The 20,492-nt window shown below is 33.5% G+C and overlaps 2 protein-coding genes across 2 annotated transcripts in view; one reads left to right on the top strand and one right to left on the bottom strand.

Moving 5' to 3' along the window:
- Nucleotides 1–618: 618 nt before the first annotated feature.
- On the bottom strand, nucleotides 619–1,812 carry LOC132565494 (protein yellow-like). Its single transcript, XM_060230145.1, has one exon. It carries the CDS (start codon nucleotides 1,810–1,812, stop codon nucleotides 619–621), a length of 1,194 nt encoding a protein of 397 aa, XP_060086128.1.
- An 8,778-nt stretch (nucleotides 1,813–10,590) lies between these two features.
- LOC132565493 (zonadhesin-like) overlaps nucleotides 10,591–20,492 on the top strand; it is a 32,514-nt gene continuing 22,612 nt past the window's right edge. The window contains 14 exon segments of the mRNA XM_060230144.1: nucleotides 10,591–10,654; nucleotides 12,939–13,124; nucleotides 13,932–14,036; nucleotides 14,529–14,633; nucleotides 15,170–15,402; nucleotides 16,232–16,337; nucleotides 16,629–16,733; nucleotides 17,146–17,253; nucleotides 17,382–17,486; nucleotides 17,918–18,022; nucleotides 18,661–18,765; nucleotides 19,316–19,417; nucleotides 19,768–19,872; nucleotides 20,188–20,420. Of these exon segments, the coding sequence (XP_060086127.1) occupies nucleotides 10,591–10,654; nucleotides 12,939–13,124; nucleotides 13,932–14,036; nucleotides 14,529–14,633; nucleotides 15,170–15,402; nucleotides 16,232–16,337; nucleotides 16,629–16,733; nucleotides 17,146–17,253; nucleotides 17,382–17,486; nucleotides 17,918–18,022; nucleotides 18,661–18,765; nucleotides 19,316–19,417; nucleotides 19,768–19,872; nucleotides 20,188–20,420 (1,767 nt within the window).

Genomic DNA, 20,492 nt, shown 5'->3' with positions numbered 1-20,492 from the left:
ATTCTGACATATAATACATTTCTTATCCAAATAATTATTTACACATATATACAAAATCATATATTTGACTGTGATAGGCCGAATGAAAAAGTTTTAAAACTTCAAACGGATTCACATGTAAGATGTTTGAATTGTTCTGTAATCGTTGTTCAGTATGTGAGCTTTTTGATGTGTCAATAAACGAACTGAACATTTAAACTTGTTAACATTTGACAAATAATTTTGTCCGCAGCGTCGGTGTTACTCCTGTTGTATACTTAAATGAACTACATCTAACGAACAATACAGGTAACGTAGGCACTTTAAAATGTCTGTCGTGCTTGATACATAGCAGGTTTAAAATAGTACACCTTCGAGATGAAATACAGCTGAACCTTGTAAGCTGTAATAACTCGAATATCCTGGAGAAGTATTTTGTCGGTCCAAACTTTACCCTAAATATTGGATTTTACTTTAATTGAATACTCTAATAAGTCAAAGTTCTCCCATGGTCCCGCCGACTCCGAGATAACGAGGTTCAACTCTATATATTTATGATTAACATTAATAATTACACCAAAAAATGGTAAGATAATTTACGACTGTTGTATAGTAGGATGTCAGATTTGTAGAAATCTGTTAGTAGTAGCCTTTTTGTTGGGATCTTCGATCTAAATACCCAGTCGTTCCTGCACATACTTTCCAAATTAGCACGTTTGGGCCGCTTTCTCCTGAAAAATCCATCGTCCCGAGGAAATATTTGTGCAGTTTGTTGACTGAGAACCAAAGATTTCCTTTCTGATCAAAATTGAGTATATCCACAAAATTTATTAATGTATCGTTCTGAATGAATTTGTTCACGGTTTTCATTTCCACTTTGCGGAATGATTTTTTCTGCTTCCTCTTGTCCTTTTCCACATCCCATCTATACACAGCGTTGTCTTCGAGTCCGCCGAAGTAAAGAATATTGTCCTTGCTGTATACCATTCCTGCTGCATGCGCCGGCTTGGTACCAACCCTTCGGACAGATTTATTAAAATTTTTTCCAGGTTTCCTTACAACCTTCGTAGGTATTTGGTAGATAGAGAAGCCGGAAAGTTGACCATAGTAAAGGTATTTCATATCGGAAGATAATGCTATTCCGTTTATTCCATCAGAGACCTCTATAGTTTCACCCAATACAGTAATATTTCCGTTGCCGGGTTCCGGCTTCATTGAAGGTGGATGTGAGTAGAAATGAGACGAATTTCTTTTCTTATCGAAAACAATTAAACGTTCTTCGAAATCGTCCGTGATGTAGGCATATCGAGCTTTATTCCCTTTATACTGAACGACAATGTCATTCAGAAACGTCCTCGTTCTATTAGCGACATCATTAGGGAATATATGTCGCATGATTTCCTTATTTTTAGCAATATCGTAAATAACAATCTTTGCTGGGCAGAGATTCTTGGTTTCAGTTCCATCAATTGCAAAAAAGTTCGTCCTTCCGGTATCAATGATCCACATCCATCCAGTATTAGGGTCGATGGCAATACTTTGAACAAATTGAAAAGAATTACAATTGCCGATTTTCTGCGACTCCCAATCAGGGTACGGTTGTAGAATTGAAACATTGTCTTTCATGATGACCTTGTTAAGTGTCGATGGCACTCCACGGCGCCATCGTGGTACAGTGACGAAGACCGAGTCCTCATAGACGTTCATTCCACTGATGATGTTGTTGTGCTGGATATATTCTTCATTCTTGATTGCTTCGTCGCGAGCAGTGGCATTTGGCCAGGTATAATCTATGACAGTAAATGCATGCTCTATACCCGTATCAGTGCACATTTCCTGATGTTGATAACGTGCTAATATCAGGCGTACACCAAGTGTCAGACACAGAAATATCAACGACATGTTGATGCAGGATTCAGTAAAGGTGTCGGTATAAAGTGTTCCTTTTATATCCATACATATCCGCCTCTCGGGGCTAATTGTTTCAGTTTTCTTGTGTGTGAACACATGCTAATTTCACTTACAAATACGTGAGTTTTGGGCGGATATACAATTATATTTTTGATGTATAGAGAAGGACTCATCGCTTATGTGTCTATATAAAACCTAGACTCATTTAATTCGTTGGATGACGAGGACATCCGTTATTGGCAATACAAAGGAAAACACGTCAATATGATAATGATGTTAACCTGTGATTGCCAGGTCGCCTGTAACCTGCGAATGGATGGATAGTAAACCTATCCTTAGTGAGGACATAATGCGGTAAACTCACTAGCCATGACCGATGTATGTGAATTCCCCAATAACGAATCAAAAATCAACGAAATGGTTTTCGAAGGCGGGTAGCTCTTCCTCTTCTCGATCACTAACGAAACAGATAGGATCTTCACTTGTAAATAATTTACAAAATCGAGATTTTTTAATAACAATTTACCTAATAGTCATCACGAATTCCGGAGTCTTACCTTTGCAGGCAGGTGTCATTTTGGACACTAGCACCAATGATGACATATTTGCAAGTGCAGACGTCATACAAAACAATACAACAATATATGGAAAGGAGAGAAAATTGTCAAAATACGTCAATTTCTTCACATCTAAAGTTATAGTGTTAAAGTTATCAGATAAGTCACAAAAATAATAGGGGAATCGTTGTTATATGAGGTAGTTTTTTTATGTTAGCGCATTTAGACTGTGAGTGAGCATTCAGTAATGTGTCAAGTGTGTCCTATAAGCAGAAACAAATGTGTATTAACAAAGTAGAGCTTCAGAACATAGGACTGAAATATTTCAAACTGACAGGATATTAATGGGTCTAATTTAAAACAGATTCATTTGTGCATAGCTATCCTGATTACTATTTTTAGATATTTATAGACCGCTTGTGAATCAACATCCTGGTTACTAGTTTCAGACATTTATATGTATTATATAGAATACACATCAGTACGTTTATGTGGAGAAATTTTTTTTAAAAGTGAGCACTGTTCAACTGGATAACATTAGCATGAGTATGGTATTCTAAATTGTTACTACGATTTTATTCTTTGTATTTTCTTCCTAATACATTGATACATGCACTTCATTAGGTCTCAGTTCATCGTTTACAGTAGATCATACAAAGATGGAAATATCTTGTATATGCACTTATCTATTATGATACATAGATATAATTCGGGCCTGTCTCAAATTTTGAAAGTATCGATATCTTATGATCTGTAAATAAGCTTCGTCACGAACACACCAGAAAATGTATATATCTTATTGTCACTACGCGTTGATAGGTTGTGTATTTTGAATGTAGATCACGCCATACGCTAGATGAACAAAGATAACTTTTAACACTTGAACTATCGAAATCGTATTTTTAAAACGATTTTTTTTCACGAGTCGAATGTTATGAGATATTATTGTTTAACAGTTTCATATATGTTAATCAGTAACTAGGATGGGCATTTATTTAATTCATAGGTTTGAAAGCAAAGCACAGGTAAATATTTTATCTGGATACAAATGCCTAAGTCATTTGTTTAGATATTTAGCAGCAGCGATAACCTACTTTATGTATATGTTTGTTCTTTATACGATATACATTGAATCGGTCTCATTCTACATAGAAAGGCAATGCTGCAAACGTCGTGATCAAAATTAATAAAATGAATGTAAACGATTTAATTATCAACAAATGTTTAACAGTTGCAAGTGCACCTATAATGTAATTATGTTTAGATGTATTTCTAAGAATCACCTAACTTTTTCCTATGAATATAGAACTTTTTGTTCAGGGCGACAGTATGTCGACACCGTTAAACACAAGCCGGATGCAGCTATGACGTTGTTCACTCAATCGCCCACGGCGTTTACCTACAAAATAATATCAAATGAAAGTAAGAAAGTAGCTTGTTGTCGTGATAAATGATAGGTGTGTGAAAGTATGCATATATTACTTCATTTTTTATATTAACAAGGACGTGTTTATAATGTCTTCAGTCACAAATACTTTAATTGTTGTTTTATTTTACAGTTTTAAACATTTGTTGCTGATTACTCATTCCATTCTTAAAATGCACACGGACATTAATTGATTTTAAAAAACCCAGACATATGTCAAGGAATAGTGATAATGTTTCTGGTCTGTTTTTTAAAGATACGAATATGGCCGGACACAGGAGAGAATCCTATTAAGATCTGCTTTACATGTAATATATATTGCCTCAGCATTGTCATTACTATACGACCCTGTCAATTCATTGGGGAACAGCTAGGTATTATGGCGCATTTTATAAATTTGTATGTCTTTGTCATTATTTTAAATAAAAAAAAACTAGTACAAATGGAATGTGTAGAACTGACTTAATTGTATTCCACTCAAAGAAAATAAATGTGATTTCATGGATTTCTGTCCAATATATATATTTCACGATTATGACAAAGTATCTATATTTTTCACGAATGTGAAGCATAATAGAATCTCCGATTGGAATTGTTGAAAACGTGTCATCTTTTCGTTTGGTAACCCAATCAGAATATATTAAACAAGTCCTAATTAAATTTGAAACAACAAACATCAATGCAGAAGAAAAAGGACAACACAGACTGCGCCGTGTCAGTGACTGAGAGTCTCTGTAAGTACAGGAACCTTGTATACAACTTATGTCTGCCTAGCTCTTTCAAGATTTTTGGTTTCATGTAACTATTTTGAAAGTAAAAGTACTGTAAGATAATTGTTTTTAATGAATAAATCCTCCAAGGTGAATCTGACTGTGGTGTCCATTTGTTATTCTAGTAAGCATATTTGCGAAATATATTATCATGAACCTTTCTTTTTTACATATATATATGTGGTTTCCATTTGTAATTTTAGGAAGTAAATTTACGTAATATGTTATAATGATCACTCCGGATCTCGAACTCACAATCTATGGAAACAAATTGCCTAGCCAAGATATTCCAAAATGCCTCACCATTACACCTCCACGACATTCCCTGAAAAGGAAGTTTGGAAGCTGTACTGATGAACAACTGGAGATTCTCGACATGATTATAAAGGCTAATTGACAAATTACGTTATATGAGCAACTAGATCGCAATGTATATTAATTACATACATACAAAATTGTACAAATAACACACATATCAAACTGGGTAAAGACAGGTAATACAAATCTAGAAACTTCAGACCAACATTTCTTTATACTCTGTTAATTTATTGGACATCGTAACACAATCAACGAAGGAAGATGAGAAAATTCAAGTTTCATGATCTTTGCTAAGCGTGAATTTGAAATAATATATAACGCCAGCAATTATTAAAATTATACTTGTAATAATACTGACGTAAGTGCACAGGACATACATGTAATGTTCACTAACTGAGAAAACGCGGGCATGATTAACTTATTGATAAAAAGTATGACTTTGATATGAAGTTTTAAAAATATATCATTTGATGTTGACATGCCCATTTCACAGAGCCTAACAAATATAATAACATATATATAGTATGATATTTAACGGTAAACCGTTAAATTCTCTTAAAAACAAAAAGATCCAGTCATGAAATAGTTCGGCAAATATCAAGGGAATCTTTCGAGTCAGAACGTTTGACGTTACGCTAGACAAGAAGACGCCAGTAAAAATCACCTAAAATTGTTATATGCCAAATTAGAGTAAAAAACTAAAAATATACTAATGTTTTATGGAAAACTGACTTATTCCATCTTCGTTCCATCTGCTTTTTTTCAGGAAAATCGGAGAACATTATGTCATCACTAAAAATACAATCATATATTTTTTTTTTGTGTGTTTTTTTTTTATTTTTATAATTCCTTGATTTCTTTGTAAAAAAACTGGTCAGCTAGGCTAACTGTTCAATCATCATTCCCTAACATTATTTTAGCACCAATAGTCTTAATGGATATCGTTACTTATTGTAAATTTAATATATTTTAAGCACGTGGGTTTTCCTCGGGTACTCCGACTTTCTCCAACACTAAGACCCCGCTCGCGCTTACATCCTTGCCAACAAAAATGATTAATAGAAGTTGGAAAAACTTGCTTCGCAGTTGCAAAATAAATAAAGTTTATTATTATTTCTAACTTGTGACATATATTTCTTACATTCTTTTTATAACTACATACTTTCATGTTATAAAATTTTAGTACCAGGTCGTATGTTGTTTTCTCACCCTCTCACGTAATTTCATGGTCCATATTATGACTTCACAATCAATTTCATGATGTAAGCATATGAGAAGCGATCTTAAGTTTACTGGATAAGTGACATACATGCGAAAATATAACATGGTCGAATTCACCGCAAACATATTAAACAAAAGTAAAGAGGGAAAGAAAAAATAAACAAAACATGGAAACATAATCCATACTCAAAATCAACCAAACTTGGGCAAAACATTAAAATTTTTTTTAAAAAAGACTGACAAGGCGACTGATAATAATAAACAAAGAGATGAAGACCAAGATGTTCCATTTAATCCGAGTTAGTAGTGTCACATTCTCAAATTTCAACAACGTATACAAAAACGGAACCAACAGGCAAACTTACGAGCATCATATACGTCCTCCCTCATATCGCAATGAGTTCTCTACAGCTATCATAAGACTTCCCCATATTTTCATTAGCCTACACCTTTTGAACTCCAGTCGTACATTGACGACTTCTTGCAAGAAATTCATGAAAATGGGAATAGGCTATTAAACGTGGAATCATCTGCGATATCTAAACAACATAGGTACGGGATAATGGGATGTTGCTATCCAAAAATGGAAAATCCACAGAAGGGAAATTGAAACCATTACAGCTTGGTGGAAAGCTGTCCATGTCGATGTAGGAAATGATCGAGATAAGAGACTGCTGTAGAAGAGTCATATCTTTGATTCCTAATTATGTTGGGTATATACGATGAACGTGATCAATAAGTGAAAATAAACAACTTTGCAAGGTCTTTGTGACCTGATTTGATGAGCTCTGTGATTAATTCAGCCTCGTATGAAAACAAAAACAAGTCAGCTAACAGAAGGCTACAGCTGGTAGTTGGAAGTTCTTATCACCAAACTCAACGAATATGTTGTCAACCAAAACCTCGATCTTTTTTATGATCTCTTCCTTCATATATTTCTTCTTTGATTTGGACGTATTTTTCACTAAATTCGCTTCAGAAAAGTTCACAACCATGTATTTGTACAATCTTTTTCCTTTTTTGGAAAAGAAAGCGTTGATCAAAAGAGAACGAAGACTTTTTTCAGTTTAGATTTGAGTGATGAACAGGATGATAAAATCCAATGTTCTTGAAGGAGAAAAGATTTTGAGAAGATATAGTATCACAATAAGCAATACTTTACTAATAATATGGATTTGTATGAAGTTTAGGAATCCAGTATAAACGGAGGAAATACGTAACACGTATAGGCAATCTAAATGATAGTAATACCGAAGCATCATTAGCCAGTATTTCGTCTTTTGAAAAATAACATAATGTATAGGTGACGTTCCTTTTATTATCAAGCAATCCCAGACTTTTTTTTGTATACAGAAAATGTAATAATGTCTGCAAGGAAGAATAAGGTCATTGGATGCTTAATCTGCATACATGTCGTGTAAATCAAGAAGTATGGGTTTAACATCAGGATCGAGGAAAGCTCATCTGTTTTTCGTTTCTATTTTAGATTTCAAGCTACACATTCTTTTGAAAATGATGATAGAAGTTCATATGATATGAAAGTACAGAATTATCATAATGTTTAATGAAAATGGATACATGAACACTCCTTAACATTCATTCTGAATAAAATGTACATTGCAGGACAGAAAATATTTAATCAGTCTATTGCTTCAATTTGGTGTTTACCTTATTGTACCTATCCATAACATATACGCAACCAATCCCTAAACATATCATCGATTAAAGATGATTTTCGAAGTAAATCGATCTAATCGTATCTGATATAACAAACCTCGAAGCAATAGACTGAAACAGCTTAACAACATCTTGCAGTGAGAGACATTCACTTATTGCGACTGTCATCATTTCATGAAATATTTATTGAAACAGTTTTACTTCAATAACAAAATAATTGAACGAGGATGTTGATAAATGATGTTTTACGGTATGATAGAAAACATTCCGTTCATATCGTTTGTGCTTCTGAAATGCTTACAAGGCTATGCTTGAATTAAAAACCAGTAAGGGACAGCTATTATTGTTAGAAATCAACAAAGGAAAGACCGACATGTAAAGACAATCTTAATTGAAACTCGATTTCGATAAAACGAAGGCAAAACATATAAACAGAAATAAAGAAAGACGGAATGATGTGGTCAATTCATGTAAAAACTGTAATGCCACGTTCCCAAATGTGACAAATGTAAACGCCAATAACATCAAAAATCACACTATCGATTACCAAACAAGCCCGACTTCATGTCGCACAAGGAAGTAGATTATGTCCTAACCTCATAATCTTCATTATAAATCAATTCTACTCAGAATCAATAGTTACGACCCTTAATGTCATGAAAAACCACAGACAACATTTCATAACAAACCAGCATAATTGTCTCACACAGAATATCTGATTGTATTGAATACACTGAGCAATCATCCTTTTTTGAAATAGGGCAAATAATAACATATTTAATGATAATGAATCAAACAGGGAACGGATGGTAAAAACACTAAGTGAATAGCATCTAATACCAATTGAATTTTGACTACACGTCAGTGATTCTAAAAACCGTGGGCTGTTGAATCGTTTTAATATTTTCGTCTATTACATATTTAAAGAGAAAGTAGTAAACACCAATAAAAATAAAAGAAAATCTATATCTTGGAAAATGGCGAGACATCTTTCATAGAAATCGTGATGTTGGAAACAAACGTTAGCATCAATTACGACATATGCATACCATGAGTTGTGAAAGTAGGATATAAGCTATGTATTTTGAAACATATACCTCTAACAAACTATTGGTAAATTTTTACAGGATCCAGAATTTTAATCCATTTTAGCAAGCCTTCTATACATATACACTATTATACACTTATATAAAAGGCAAAAAAACCCTAACTTGTTGATGCAAAGGAGTTTTGCCATTTTTTTTATAATCGAGCAGGGTAGTTAAGTTAAATCGTTATCTATTAGCAGGGAAATGCGATATCTATTTCGTGTTAAAATGTCGATTTTCAGTGAAGATGCATTCAGGAGGACATCATGACTTGTACGATGTCATACTAGAAATCTTCATTAAGTTTTGGATGAATGATATTATGAGCAATATTTATTGGAATATTATGATTTTGTTGAGTGTATAAATCCCTATCCATGTATAATTGTGATATTTGGAGGGAGAGTATGCCAGTGAATTTGCCTCACATAAATATCTTGTTATCGAAACGTATGCAAGAATAAATAAACACCTTATGATGTCCACTAGATAAGGAGATATGAGATAATAGGTTGAATACAAACTACATTATCTGATATTTATTATTTTTAGTATCTCAAGCATATACAAAATCACATTTTGAAAACGTAAATAATTAATTTCTTATGAAATAAGCAGGGAGGGAAACAAATGAAATGTTACGAATTCCATAACTAATGAATATTGTTACAAATAAGAACTTAGAATTGGTATCAACCTTCTGGAAAGTGACCAGTTGTCAGATTAAAACGACTGTGTTTAGCTTATATTTTTGCATGTTATAACATATATACATGTACCTCATCCGTTTTGAAGAAATTCAATACGGAAATTTAGTAAATTGATTAAATGTTTGCTTAGTGCACTTCCCAGTTTTTGACAATTAAATTGACTAATATGGATTTTCTCAGTCTTCTGTTTGGTTTCAACAATATAGCCTCGTAGTATCACTAACGAGTCTCAGAAGGATAAAACAACAATACCATTGTCTTGACTGTATGTTAGTCTAAAGTATTGAAATATGTGTTTTTCATATTTGTATCTTTGTACAACATCTGTATCTTGATTTTTCCCTTCCAGTTGAACAAATCAATCATTCAAATGATAATATTTCAATGTAGTATTGATACATAGCAATTAGCAACAATATCAACTGAATATAATCCATACATATGATATAACTGTGAATATGACGAGACACTTTACATATTCGCTAATACCTATTAATTTTTTGTTTCATTTAAATTAGGATGTATTATTTTGGTAAAAGGTATAATTATTTTGTCGTTGTGCCATCTAAGCAAAATACTTGAGATAGTTATCGGTAAATGCATTTGCCATTGTTGTTAGTAATTCAGGAGTATTAACACGAGAACAAATACTCCATCTGGTCTACTTCAAAGAAGCTTAAACCGATTGAACATGTTTCGTAAATGTTTAGGTCATCTGTTTATATCTGTTTAGCATATAAACATTTAGTGAACTAATCGCTGTGTTAAGTCAGTACGCTTGACTTCTAAAAAGCGGCCCAAACAACATGAGTTTACCATTCCTTACCAGATGTTGCTGATGCTGCTTCCCGATTGGTCAAATCTTGTGTACATTTATTATAAAAGAAGAACATTTCCATCTCAAAATCGAGTTGGCTCCAAAATTTCCCAGAAATGGCCATCGGACAATTACCCCAAGGCTTTGTCCTCTTGATATGTGTGCTGATAGCTGCCGCATGTAAGTACCCTTTTAATTACAATGAATGATTTTTATTTTATGTATATGCAGAAACATATGATATTCACCTTCATTGTATAACTTTAGTATATAAGGCTACGATTGTACATTTAAGTTGTCTCCTGTTGTAAAATGTTGTTTTTCAACTTGCTTTTCAAAGATTAACGAAGGTACCTGATCAAGTTAAATGTACATAGAATGGATAAGTTGTACCAAGGCACAGCAGTTCGTGAAATACAAACGTCATGGACAGTTTGTAATTTAACGTAATGGACCCCATATGTTACAGTGACGTCTGTTCCCGTCCTGTATAGTAATTTGAGAATTCGTTAAAAACTCAGGACATGGTCAGTATGAATCAGTTAACGCAATTTTCTACACAAATTAGCTACGATATTTCATAATATCATATTTGAATTTAAAACGATGCAAGAAGGTATATAGTTTACTTCCGACGTCACTTCGGCGATAGTAATACTCTGTTTACCTAAATTTACCTAATAAGATACTATTACACATGTCACGTCTATGTTGTTAATACCAAATTAATAAAAGAAAAAGTTTAAAACTTCAATTTTCGCTGTCATACATTAACTACAAACGAAGAGAGGTTTAAAACGATATTGAACGTTTGTAAGTGAACATAGACGTGACCTGTGTAATAGTTAAATGGTGTTTTTTTTCTATACTTGTTTTAATCACAATGTAAACAAAACGGAATGTCAGGGTCCACTGTTTTTGCATGTTCGGCGGCCGTTTCGTTCTTCCTTAGATTGTAAATTATTTATCGAAATTCTTTCTTTTACATTTGTGCACACGTAAATATCATAATCTGGACATGTATATGCAAATGCTATCTTAACATTTCCGTTACACCAGGCAAAGTACGTACGTGATATGGACATCAGTAATTTATAAAATTGTAAATGTGTAAATACCTCTCTCACAATACCGTTCTATACCTATTCTAATCTATACCGGAACTGACGAGCTGAAATCAGAAAAATATATCGAATGCCCGTATAAATGTCACATATCAAAAAGTTATATCCTAATACTAACAGCTGTTCTGACCACGATTGTGTATTCGGAGATGTACGTACATGTTTGATTGAATATCGCCGACTCACGATCCTTCGATGTGAATTTCCCACTAATTTGGTTCTGTCTTCACAATACCATTTGCTCAACTTTGTATAAAGCTATATAGTGTTTAGTAAAATGTGTATAGTGCACTTTCTATCAAAGTCATCGTGAAAAAAATAGGATCCTATGAGAAGTGTCTGCCTTCTACACTTTGATATCGCTTGCCCCACGTGACTGGTCACCTGATTAATTTTCTCACTCATATGCAACGAGTACGTTCGACTACCGGAAACAGGTATCGGGGCATATTTGAGTGGCGTCGTCATCTGTGTTGTATTGTTATCAGACGAAAATCAGAATCATTGTCAAAACCCTTTAAACTTTAATCATGCTTTTTATGTCCGATAATTTCCAATCCAATTAGTGTGGAAACAGACCTTCATAAAGAACTGTTTCGTTTTGTTTCTAATATTTGACCCGTGTAGATGTAAATATACTACAAAGCGGAATTATTAAGAAATTTTCACTCTTACTGAATGATTGTTTAATGTCTGTTGGCTAATATTTTACGGATGTCCCGGTTTGAGCTAACAAAATTTACGCAACGCCCCTATAGCAATAAACAAAACAGTATGTTTATATATATAGTCTTTTTCTGAGATTCTGGTACATTATAAAAATCGTTAATAGCTACGTATACAGTGAAAGTAAAACCCGCGAATATTTTCAGCTTCCCAGTATATTCGGTCGATTATCTACTCCACTTGATGTGTACGTCATTCTTTTCATATACATGAAAGATAGACTTCTCAAATTCTCATACATAACATTTCGTTTTAAATATAACGAGTTCGATATCATTCAGATATAGTCCAAGGATTCTTGCATTTCCATATTAAGCAGACATCATTTCCATTTGAAAACGAAATCGACACCAATTTGAGTGTATGCTTCCAGGTCATGATGATCGCACCATGTAGATAAGAAGACATTTTGTATGTCAGTTAATGCATGGTAAGTCAATTGGTCCTGCTATATGCCGTTTATTATAACGCAATACGCAATAGAGTTGCAATGAAGGGAAGGATCTTTAGAAGATAAACCATTACGTGATAGCAGAAAATTGCCCTCCGTGTATCTTTATAACGTAATGCCATAAATAGTGTTAAAGTAAAATGACATGTTTATGTCTTTACAGATGCCGATTATGACCACTACGATGCTGCCCTATACGGAGGTGACGTCGGCGGTGATGTGTACGGTGGTTCCTCACACGGTGGTTCTGGAGGAGGTAAAACCCACTGCTGTGAAAATGCTGATCTGATTAACGGAAGATGTGTATGCAAGCCCAACTACAAAGGACATAGCACACACCCATGTGACAGTATGTTTGGATTCTTACCTTTGAATTATATTTTAATTATATAGGGATATGGCATGACATGTTTTATTAAATATGATTTTCAACTTTATTGATGTAGTTAACCGTTATTTCAATGTAACAAATGATGTCATCTATTTTCATCTATAATGTTTTCATTTAGTGCACTCGAATCAATAGCAATTCAACTTGGACAACTGTAGTACATGATAGGTCTCGCATGGTATAATATGAAATGATTCGAGAAATTCTATGTAGCGAAAATTTCTCAAACCGCCTTTTCAGAGCTTGCGAGGTCTCGCAGATGATTTTTTTAAATCAAAATTTGTCATGGTTGTTCTGGGCAAAGTAAACAAACTTTCATCAAATATGTCCATTGTTGTCTACAGTAAACACATTTTATTTAGCTTGCCCTTTAATGCTTACTCCAATATAAACATAAATCAAAATTTGGCATGGCTGTTCTGGGCAAAGTTAACAAACTTTCATCAAATATGTCCATTGTTGTCTACAGTAAACACATTTTATTTAGCTTGCCCTTTAATGCTTACTCCAATATAAACATAAATCAAAATTTGGCATGGCTGTTCTGGGCAAAGTAAACAAACTCTCATCAAACATGTCCATTGTTGTCTACAGCGAAGTAAACACATTTTATTTAGCTTGCCCTTTAATGCTTACTCCAATATAAACATTTTTTTTTTTCAAATATTGTTATCAAGTAACTTCTGAAACGTGTACACTGAAAAGAATGATTTAATGATTTCTTCGACACATGTAAATATGTATTTTTGGTTTTCTTTTCTGCAGATCCTTGCTGGGATAAGTGTGGAGAAAACACTTTTTGTAACGTACAGGAATTTGTATGTTACTGTAAAGAGGGTTATATAGGAGATCCCTACCGAGGATGTGAATGTAAGTAACGAACAAAAAATCAATCAATAAATATCACAACATACTATGAGCGTGCATACAGCGCGATGAAATTTCAGCGCAATCAAACGCGAACGATGACAGCGCATTTGAAATAACCTACTTTATTTACGACACACAGGAACTGTAGTTAGATTTTTGATATTCTAGCACGAACTCTTTTGCGTGGAAAGCATATACAAAAAGTTTATTGCCTTCTCAGTTTCATTTCAACAAACTTGAAGGCAAAACTTGTGCTTTGAATGTAGAAGTCATAAAGTTTTATCCGTTTTTTTTATTCAGAGACTATTCCATCCTCGAAAAAAGTGGAAAATATAATTCCACAAAAAATAAGAACTTTTTACTCTTCATATTACTACTTGAAATGAAATTCATTCGAACGTATGTAATAAACTTGTAACGTAGACAAGGATGATTCCTACCAGTTGTACTCACTAGCATCATTTATACAGCTGATACACATATTGATTGCAGTGCCTTGTGGGGGTAATTGTGTATCAAACGCCTACTGTGACAGTCATACCAACACCTGCCGTTGTAACGCTGGTCTTATTGGTGATGCCACACAGAAATGTTATGGTAAGTGTCTGTATATTGCATTGTATTTTACGTCCTTGCAGAAATGGCTGCATTCGCGGCAACAGCAGATGACGTTTACATTTTTAAAAATATAATTAGGGATCCATACGTTTAAACATTGGCAATATCTTGGAGAGATTAAAGGCTTAATGAAGATGAAAGTACATAGTGATGTACCTTATGACAAAATATCACCTTCAAGTAGGAATATGTTCATACTGTTGCAAATTACTATGTTTAAAATGTAATCACATTTCACACAATAACATTCTATACGTAAGCGAAATGTAAAATCAAATTTCATATTTCTATATTTTTTTTAGCATTTTTAATTTTCCTTCGTCGTTCCTAAATTTAAAAATTAAGACACCTATCGTAAGTTATCATTTCCTAGAAGGACGAACCAGCTTAGGATGCCTTTGCTGCATCTAATTCTTAATTTGTATTAAAAGGTGCTATTCACTTGTTTGCATATTTTAAAAATCTTCTATAAATGTCAAACGTTATCAGAAATACAAAATCATTTTCATTTTCAGAACCAAGTGTTGTCTCCTTCGCGGAGTCAAGCTACTCTGTGAAAGAAAACAGTGGAACATTAAAAGTCAAAGTTATCAGAGAGAAAGGAACATGCGGATCGATCACAGTATCATTTGCTGTTGCTTCTATAACCGCCACAAGTCCAGCTGATTTCACTTACACTACAGGTTCTCTCCAGTTTGGAAATAAGGACTCCGTGGAATTCATTAGTATTAAAATCATCAATGATCAGGTATGATAAGATACTGGTAACATACAAGACTTCAATCAAAAGTGGTCTACAAAAATGCATAGGATCAATTAAAATCTTTAAATGAAAAAAGTTATATAAATCATATCAGTATGATATAGAAAACTATACAAGATGCACACGACACTTAAAGATTTCCGAATGATCGAGTTTCTGGTTGACAACATCGTCGTCTCGTTTGGAGGTAAGCTCTTCCAATAGACTATTGGCATACCTATGAGATCTACGTGTGCCTCTAAGTTGGCTGACCTTTTTTTTTGTTTTCTTACGAGGCTAAATTTATCGAAGAGCTTATCGAAACAGTTCACAAAGGACTTGAAAATTCCACAAATTTCTCTCCCAAAAAGATTAATGACGTCTTGTCTTTAAATAACATGAAATTTTGACCACGTACATAAAACCATCAGAATTGGAAATCAAGAACATGACAGACAGACATTTTTTTTATCATTTCTGGATAGCAGCATCCCTGCATCCCCAATCTATATCCTAGTTAATCCGATATTCAGGGGCCTGTTTCCATTATCTCGATATACCTGTTTATTCCAATTTGTATACTTTGTTTCCATTTGAGAACGTGACATTACTTACTTTGACTTACCAAGATTTTCATTCCTGGTGACGCAGAAACCGGTTACTCTTCCGAAACACATGGTCTTACTGTTCTTGTACTTTTTCATTAGTGTAAATTTTTCTTTTGTTTATATTTTGCTGTAATTTTGTTCAATTTGAGTTTGGATTATAATTGTGTTGACACCTTGTTTATTGTTGATCAAGTGTCTCTGAATTTATATATGTTAACACGTTACAGGAATTTGAACCAGATGAGAGCTTCTCCATAACTTTGACATCTGTTGTTGGTGGTGGATCTGTCGGACCTAAAGACACAACAACCGTTACCATAATTAACGACGACAGTAAGTTTCCGCTCTTTGAATCCATCCTCAGAATATTTAGACGTCTTCACAACATAAACCTTAATCAGCAGCATTAACATGCAAAAAATATAGGAATTAATAAATTTGCTATTTCTAATATCAAACATCAAATTATATGTACTTTCAGGCTAACCATCGGCATTTTGTTTATATTAAAATCAAGGTATGAAATATTTGTGTCACTAACTGTTTCAACAATAATATCAAAATATATGTTAACTTAGTTGTCAATTGTATAGTGTTTATAGTGTATATATGCATTGCTTTCAGAACCATGCGGAGGGAAATGTAAAGCCAATGCCTACTGTAGAAAGTCGGACGATACATGTGTATGCAACAGTGGATTTATTGGAGATCCATTAAAAGGATGCAAAAGTACGTAATTTGTCTAAGTGATTTTCTCGATTATCTTGCTTAATGTATCCCCATCAAAATTATCCAATCAAGAGAAATTAATGTTGATTAAAAAATTTAGTATCTTCATTATAAAATTGAAACAAGAATGATAATAACAAGCAAATAGAAAGTCTGAAATATAGATATGATTATACAAGTTATGGAGAGTCAAATAAACTGATGGAGAGATGCGTGAAGAGAGTGTGTTTCTCTAATAAAAAAAAAAAAAAAAAAAAATTAAAAACCTTTGGCCACTACCTCGGTATTAACAACTTTGTCTACGAAAAAATCATTCATTTAGGGCCTCGTTGTAAGCACCAGTAAAGTACGCTTTCAAACCCTTATTTAGGTATTGTTAAACATTGTTGGGAATTATTCCTTTTAATTACAGAGCCATGTGATGACAAATGTAAGAAGAACTCTTATTGCAATGCTGCTGACAATAAATGTTATTGTAAAGAAGGATACGTAGGAAACCCAACTAAGGATGGCTGTGATTGTAAGTACGCTTTTCATGATTCTATGTGTTTTATTTCGATATGATAAATAGAGCTACTTACATCTCTAATATCCTTGAAAAAAGGAGAATGTTTGGTTTTGAAATGATATGATGTCTTTGCTTTATAGTGCCATGCGGAGGAAACTGTGTTGAAAATGCCTACTGTAAGGGGCGTGACAACAAATGCTATTGTAAGGACGGCTATGTTGGAAACGGATACAAACGATGTGCCAGTAAGTTATTGAGATTTGGAGAAGATACCTGAGTATAATACTCTCGAATCTTTAGCTTTTCTGTTGGAATATGTAATACCACAAAATTGGAAAAAAGATCAAGGGTTAAAATAAGTTTAGATATCTTACTTTACTTGATATTTTAATACTTCAACAACACTGTGATATGAGGATTGATGGAAATATGTAACCTCTTCTTGATGTTTCTTACAAATAGTGTCTGAAGTTAACACGTATATATATATATCCAAAACCATATTATTTCATTCAGGCAAACATTTGTAACAAATATTTACAAAGGGGCAGAACTCCCCCTTTACTATGGTAAGTTCATTAACATTTCACTTCCTTTTTTCCTGTCTCCAAACCGCTACTTATTTTTAACGCATCAACGGGAAAAGCACATGTTTTAAGATATAATGATTTTACAGGGCCTTGTGACGATGCCTGTAAACAGAACGCTTATTGTAACAAGAAAGACAACAAATGCTACTGTAAAAAAGGATATATCGGGGTACCCACTGTTGGATGTGAACGTGAGTAATCATCTTCTATCAAGTATATCAGTTATACAAGTCAATTATACGATTATGATAACTTATATCTATTCATAAATTAACCGTCGATTAACTTTATTGTTTTAAATATGAAATTTTCATTATTTAACTGTTGCTTCCTGAAAATGGAGAATGCTGTTACTGTTTGGATTCATTTCGATAACTTAAGTGCCCCAACTATAGCATTTCGAAATACGTTTGACTTTTGCAGTTGTAATGGATATTTCAAACGTCACACAGCCGACCTTAATTTACATGTTTCTGTTTTATTATTATGGACGGAAACCGAAACTTATGAGACATAATTTACTTTAATTATCAGATATATATGAAAATCAGGAAATTTATCAAACTATGGGACTAATGCACATCCCTATATGCATTTTAACATTTCTTCCGATTACTTTTGATTTTTCCCAGTCGCCTCCTAGGCTTCCAAATGTAGACCCCTACCATCATTATTTAATTCATTTTTCTCTACTGTATCTAAATTTAAAATCGAACGTGCTATTCACTTACCTGTATTTTGTACAATCTTTCTACTACTACCATTAACAAACTGAATTGATCTGTCCTTATGATGTTATTAAATGTCCCATGGATTATCTTTACAACAGTTCCTTGTGGAGGAAAATGTGGTGCTTCTGCTTTCTGCGATGATGCTGACAACAAGTGTAAATGCAAGAAGGGGTTGGTCGGTGATCCTTATGTACGATGTGCCAGTAAGTAATATAACGTAGTGTCATATGATTTCTACACATAAAAATTGTTCTTACCAATCAAGATCCAGTTTAAATGATAGTCACATGTTATTATTGTTGAATAAAAATATTTATACTTTTATAAAATATCTTATTTATCTGTTAAAATCATGAGTTGAGATGTTGCTTTCGACTAGATATAACTTGACAAACTATAAGCAGGAAATCAAATATCGTTTATAAAGAATGCATGAAATTTATATCGAATCCAAAGAAGAAATCAAATCAAAATCCGATAGTTTCTCTTCTCATTTGGAAACGGGACATAACTTACTTGGAGAGTCTGTGGGTAAATCATCATTTTGCCATAATATAATCGAATTTGAGTCTGAATTGAAATTATATTAACTCGTCGGTATTTTCGTTGTTGTTATTGTTATCATGTTATGAAATTAAGTACTATATAGTTTAGGTTCTTGTAATATCCGGTTTCACACAGATGTAGGGAACAGTGGTGGATACTGAATATTATTTCAGTTTTGATTCACGTAATTGTGTGTTTGATTTACAGAGCCATGTGATAACAAGTGCAAAAAGAACGCTTTCTGTAATAGTAACAACGAATGTGAATGCAATCCTGGATTTGTCGGAAACCCACTAAAAGGATGTGACCGTAAGTCTGTTTTTTATTGTTAGCGATGTTAATAAGGTTAGGTAAATTAAGAAACGCTACGCCAGAGAAACATCGTTCGTAAAGTAGATATTCGCCTACGAGGTAAATTAACTATTTTATAATTACGCAAAAGCGTGTGCAAGCTTTTCGTATCAAGTCATTTTTATAGTCCATTGAATATACAATGCAGTTTTTATTTTAATTGAAAGATGTTGATAAAAGAATATATTAACCTATCCTTTGAGATACAACCCACCAAACTTATATCAATGTTAACTATGTTTCCTAGGTCATGATTTTAACTCTGTTTAACCTGCTGAATTTATACCAATACACACTGCTTTTCCTAGGTCCATGTGGTGGTAAATGCAAGCCGAATTCTTTCTGCGATTCAAACACCAACAAGTGCCGGTGCAACAAAGGATATATCGGCAATCCACTGAAAAAATGCTTCTGTAAGTTCAACACCATAATGTACGAACAATTAAAACAATTTTGACATAAGATCCATGCATACAATTTTAGACTTCATACAATGAGTTTATTTCAAATAATGAAAAATAATCCTATTGTCATGGTGCGTGCTATTAGATGTATACTTTGTAATTTTATGTCCTTTTTCTATTTTGATAAACATACCAACCTGTTAGATGGATATTACTGTCTTTTGTACAATATTCAATGAAAAGAAATCAGTTGAAAAAGAATTTGATGTTTACAGCTTAACACGGGGAAATCACTGACGTATACATTATGATTTATATTTGCAGTGCCAAGTGTGTTCCAGTTTGCGTTGTCTGCCTACGCCGTAGAAGAAGATGCAGGCTCAGTTAGTATCGACATTGTCAGGTCAAAAGGAACCGAAGGAGCTTACATCGCCACATGGGTCGCCTCTGATGGAACTGCTACAAGACCAGACGATTATATAAATGGACAAGGAACTGTGGCCTTCAAGACTAACGAGATTAAAGAAACGTTCTCTATCAAAATCAACAAAGATAAGGTAGGGCATAAAATCATGTCTATCTCGCAATTCCTGTGTCTTTCATAGGTTGTAGCAAATAAAGTCATGTAC

The sequence above is a fragment of the Ylistrum balloti genome, unplaced genomic scaffold (genome assembly GCF_031769215.1).
Source record: "Ylistrum balloti isolate Yb309-2 unplaced genomic scaffold, AGI_CSIRO_Ybal_v1 Utg369724, whole genome shotgun sequence".
NCBI classification, from domain to species: Eukaryota; Metazoa; Mollusca; class Bivalvia; order Pectinida; family Pectinidae; genus Ylistrum; species Ylistrum balloti.
The sequence above is the reverse complement of the archived record's forward strand: the minus strand, read 5'-3'. Positions and strand labels throughout refer to the sequence as shown.

Coding starts and splice junctions, on each gene's coding strand:
- LOC132565494 (XM_060230145.1), bottom strand. CDS start 1,812: ATGTGCACTGATACGGGTATAGAGCATGCATTTACTGTCATAGATTAT.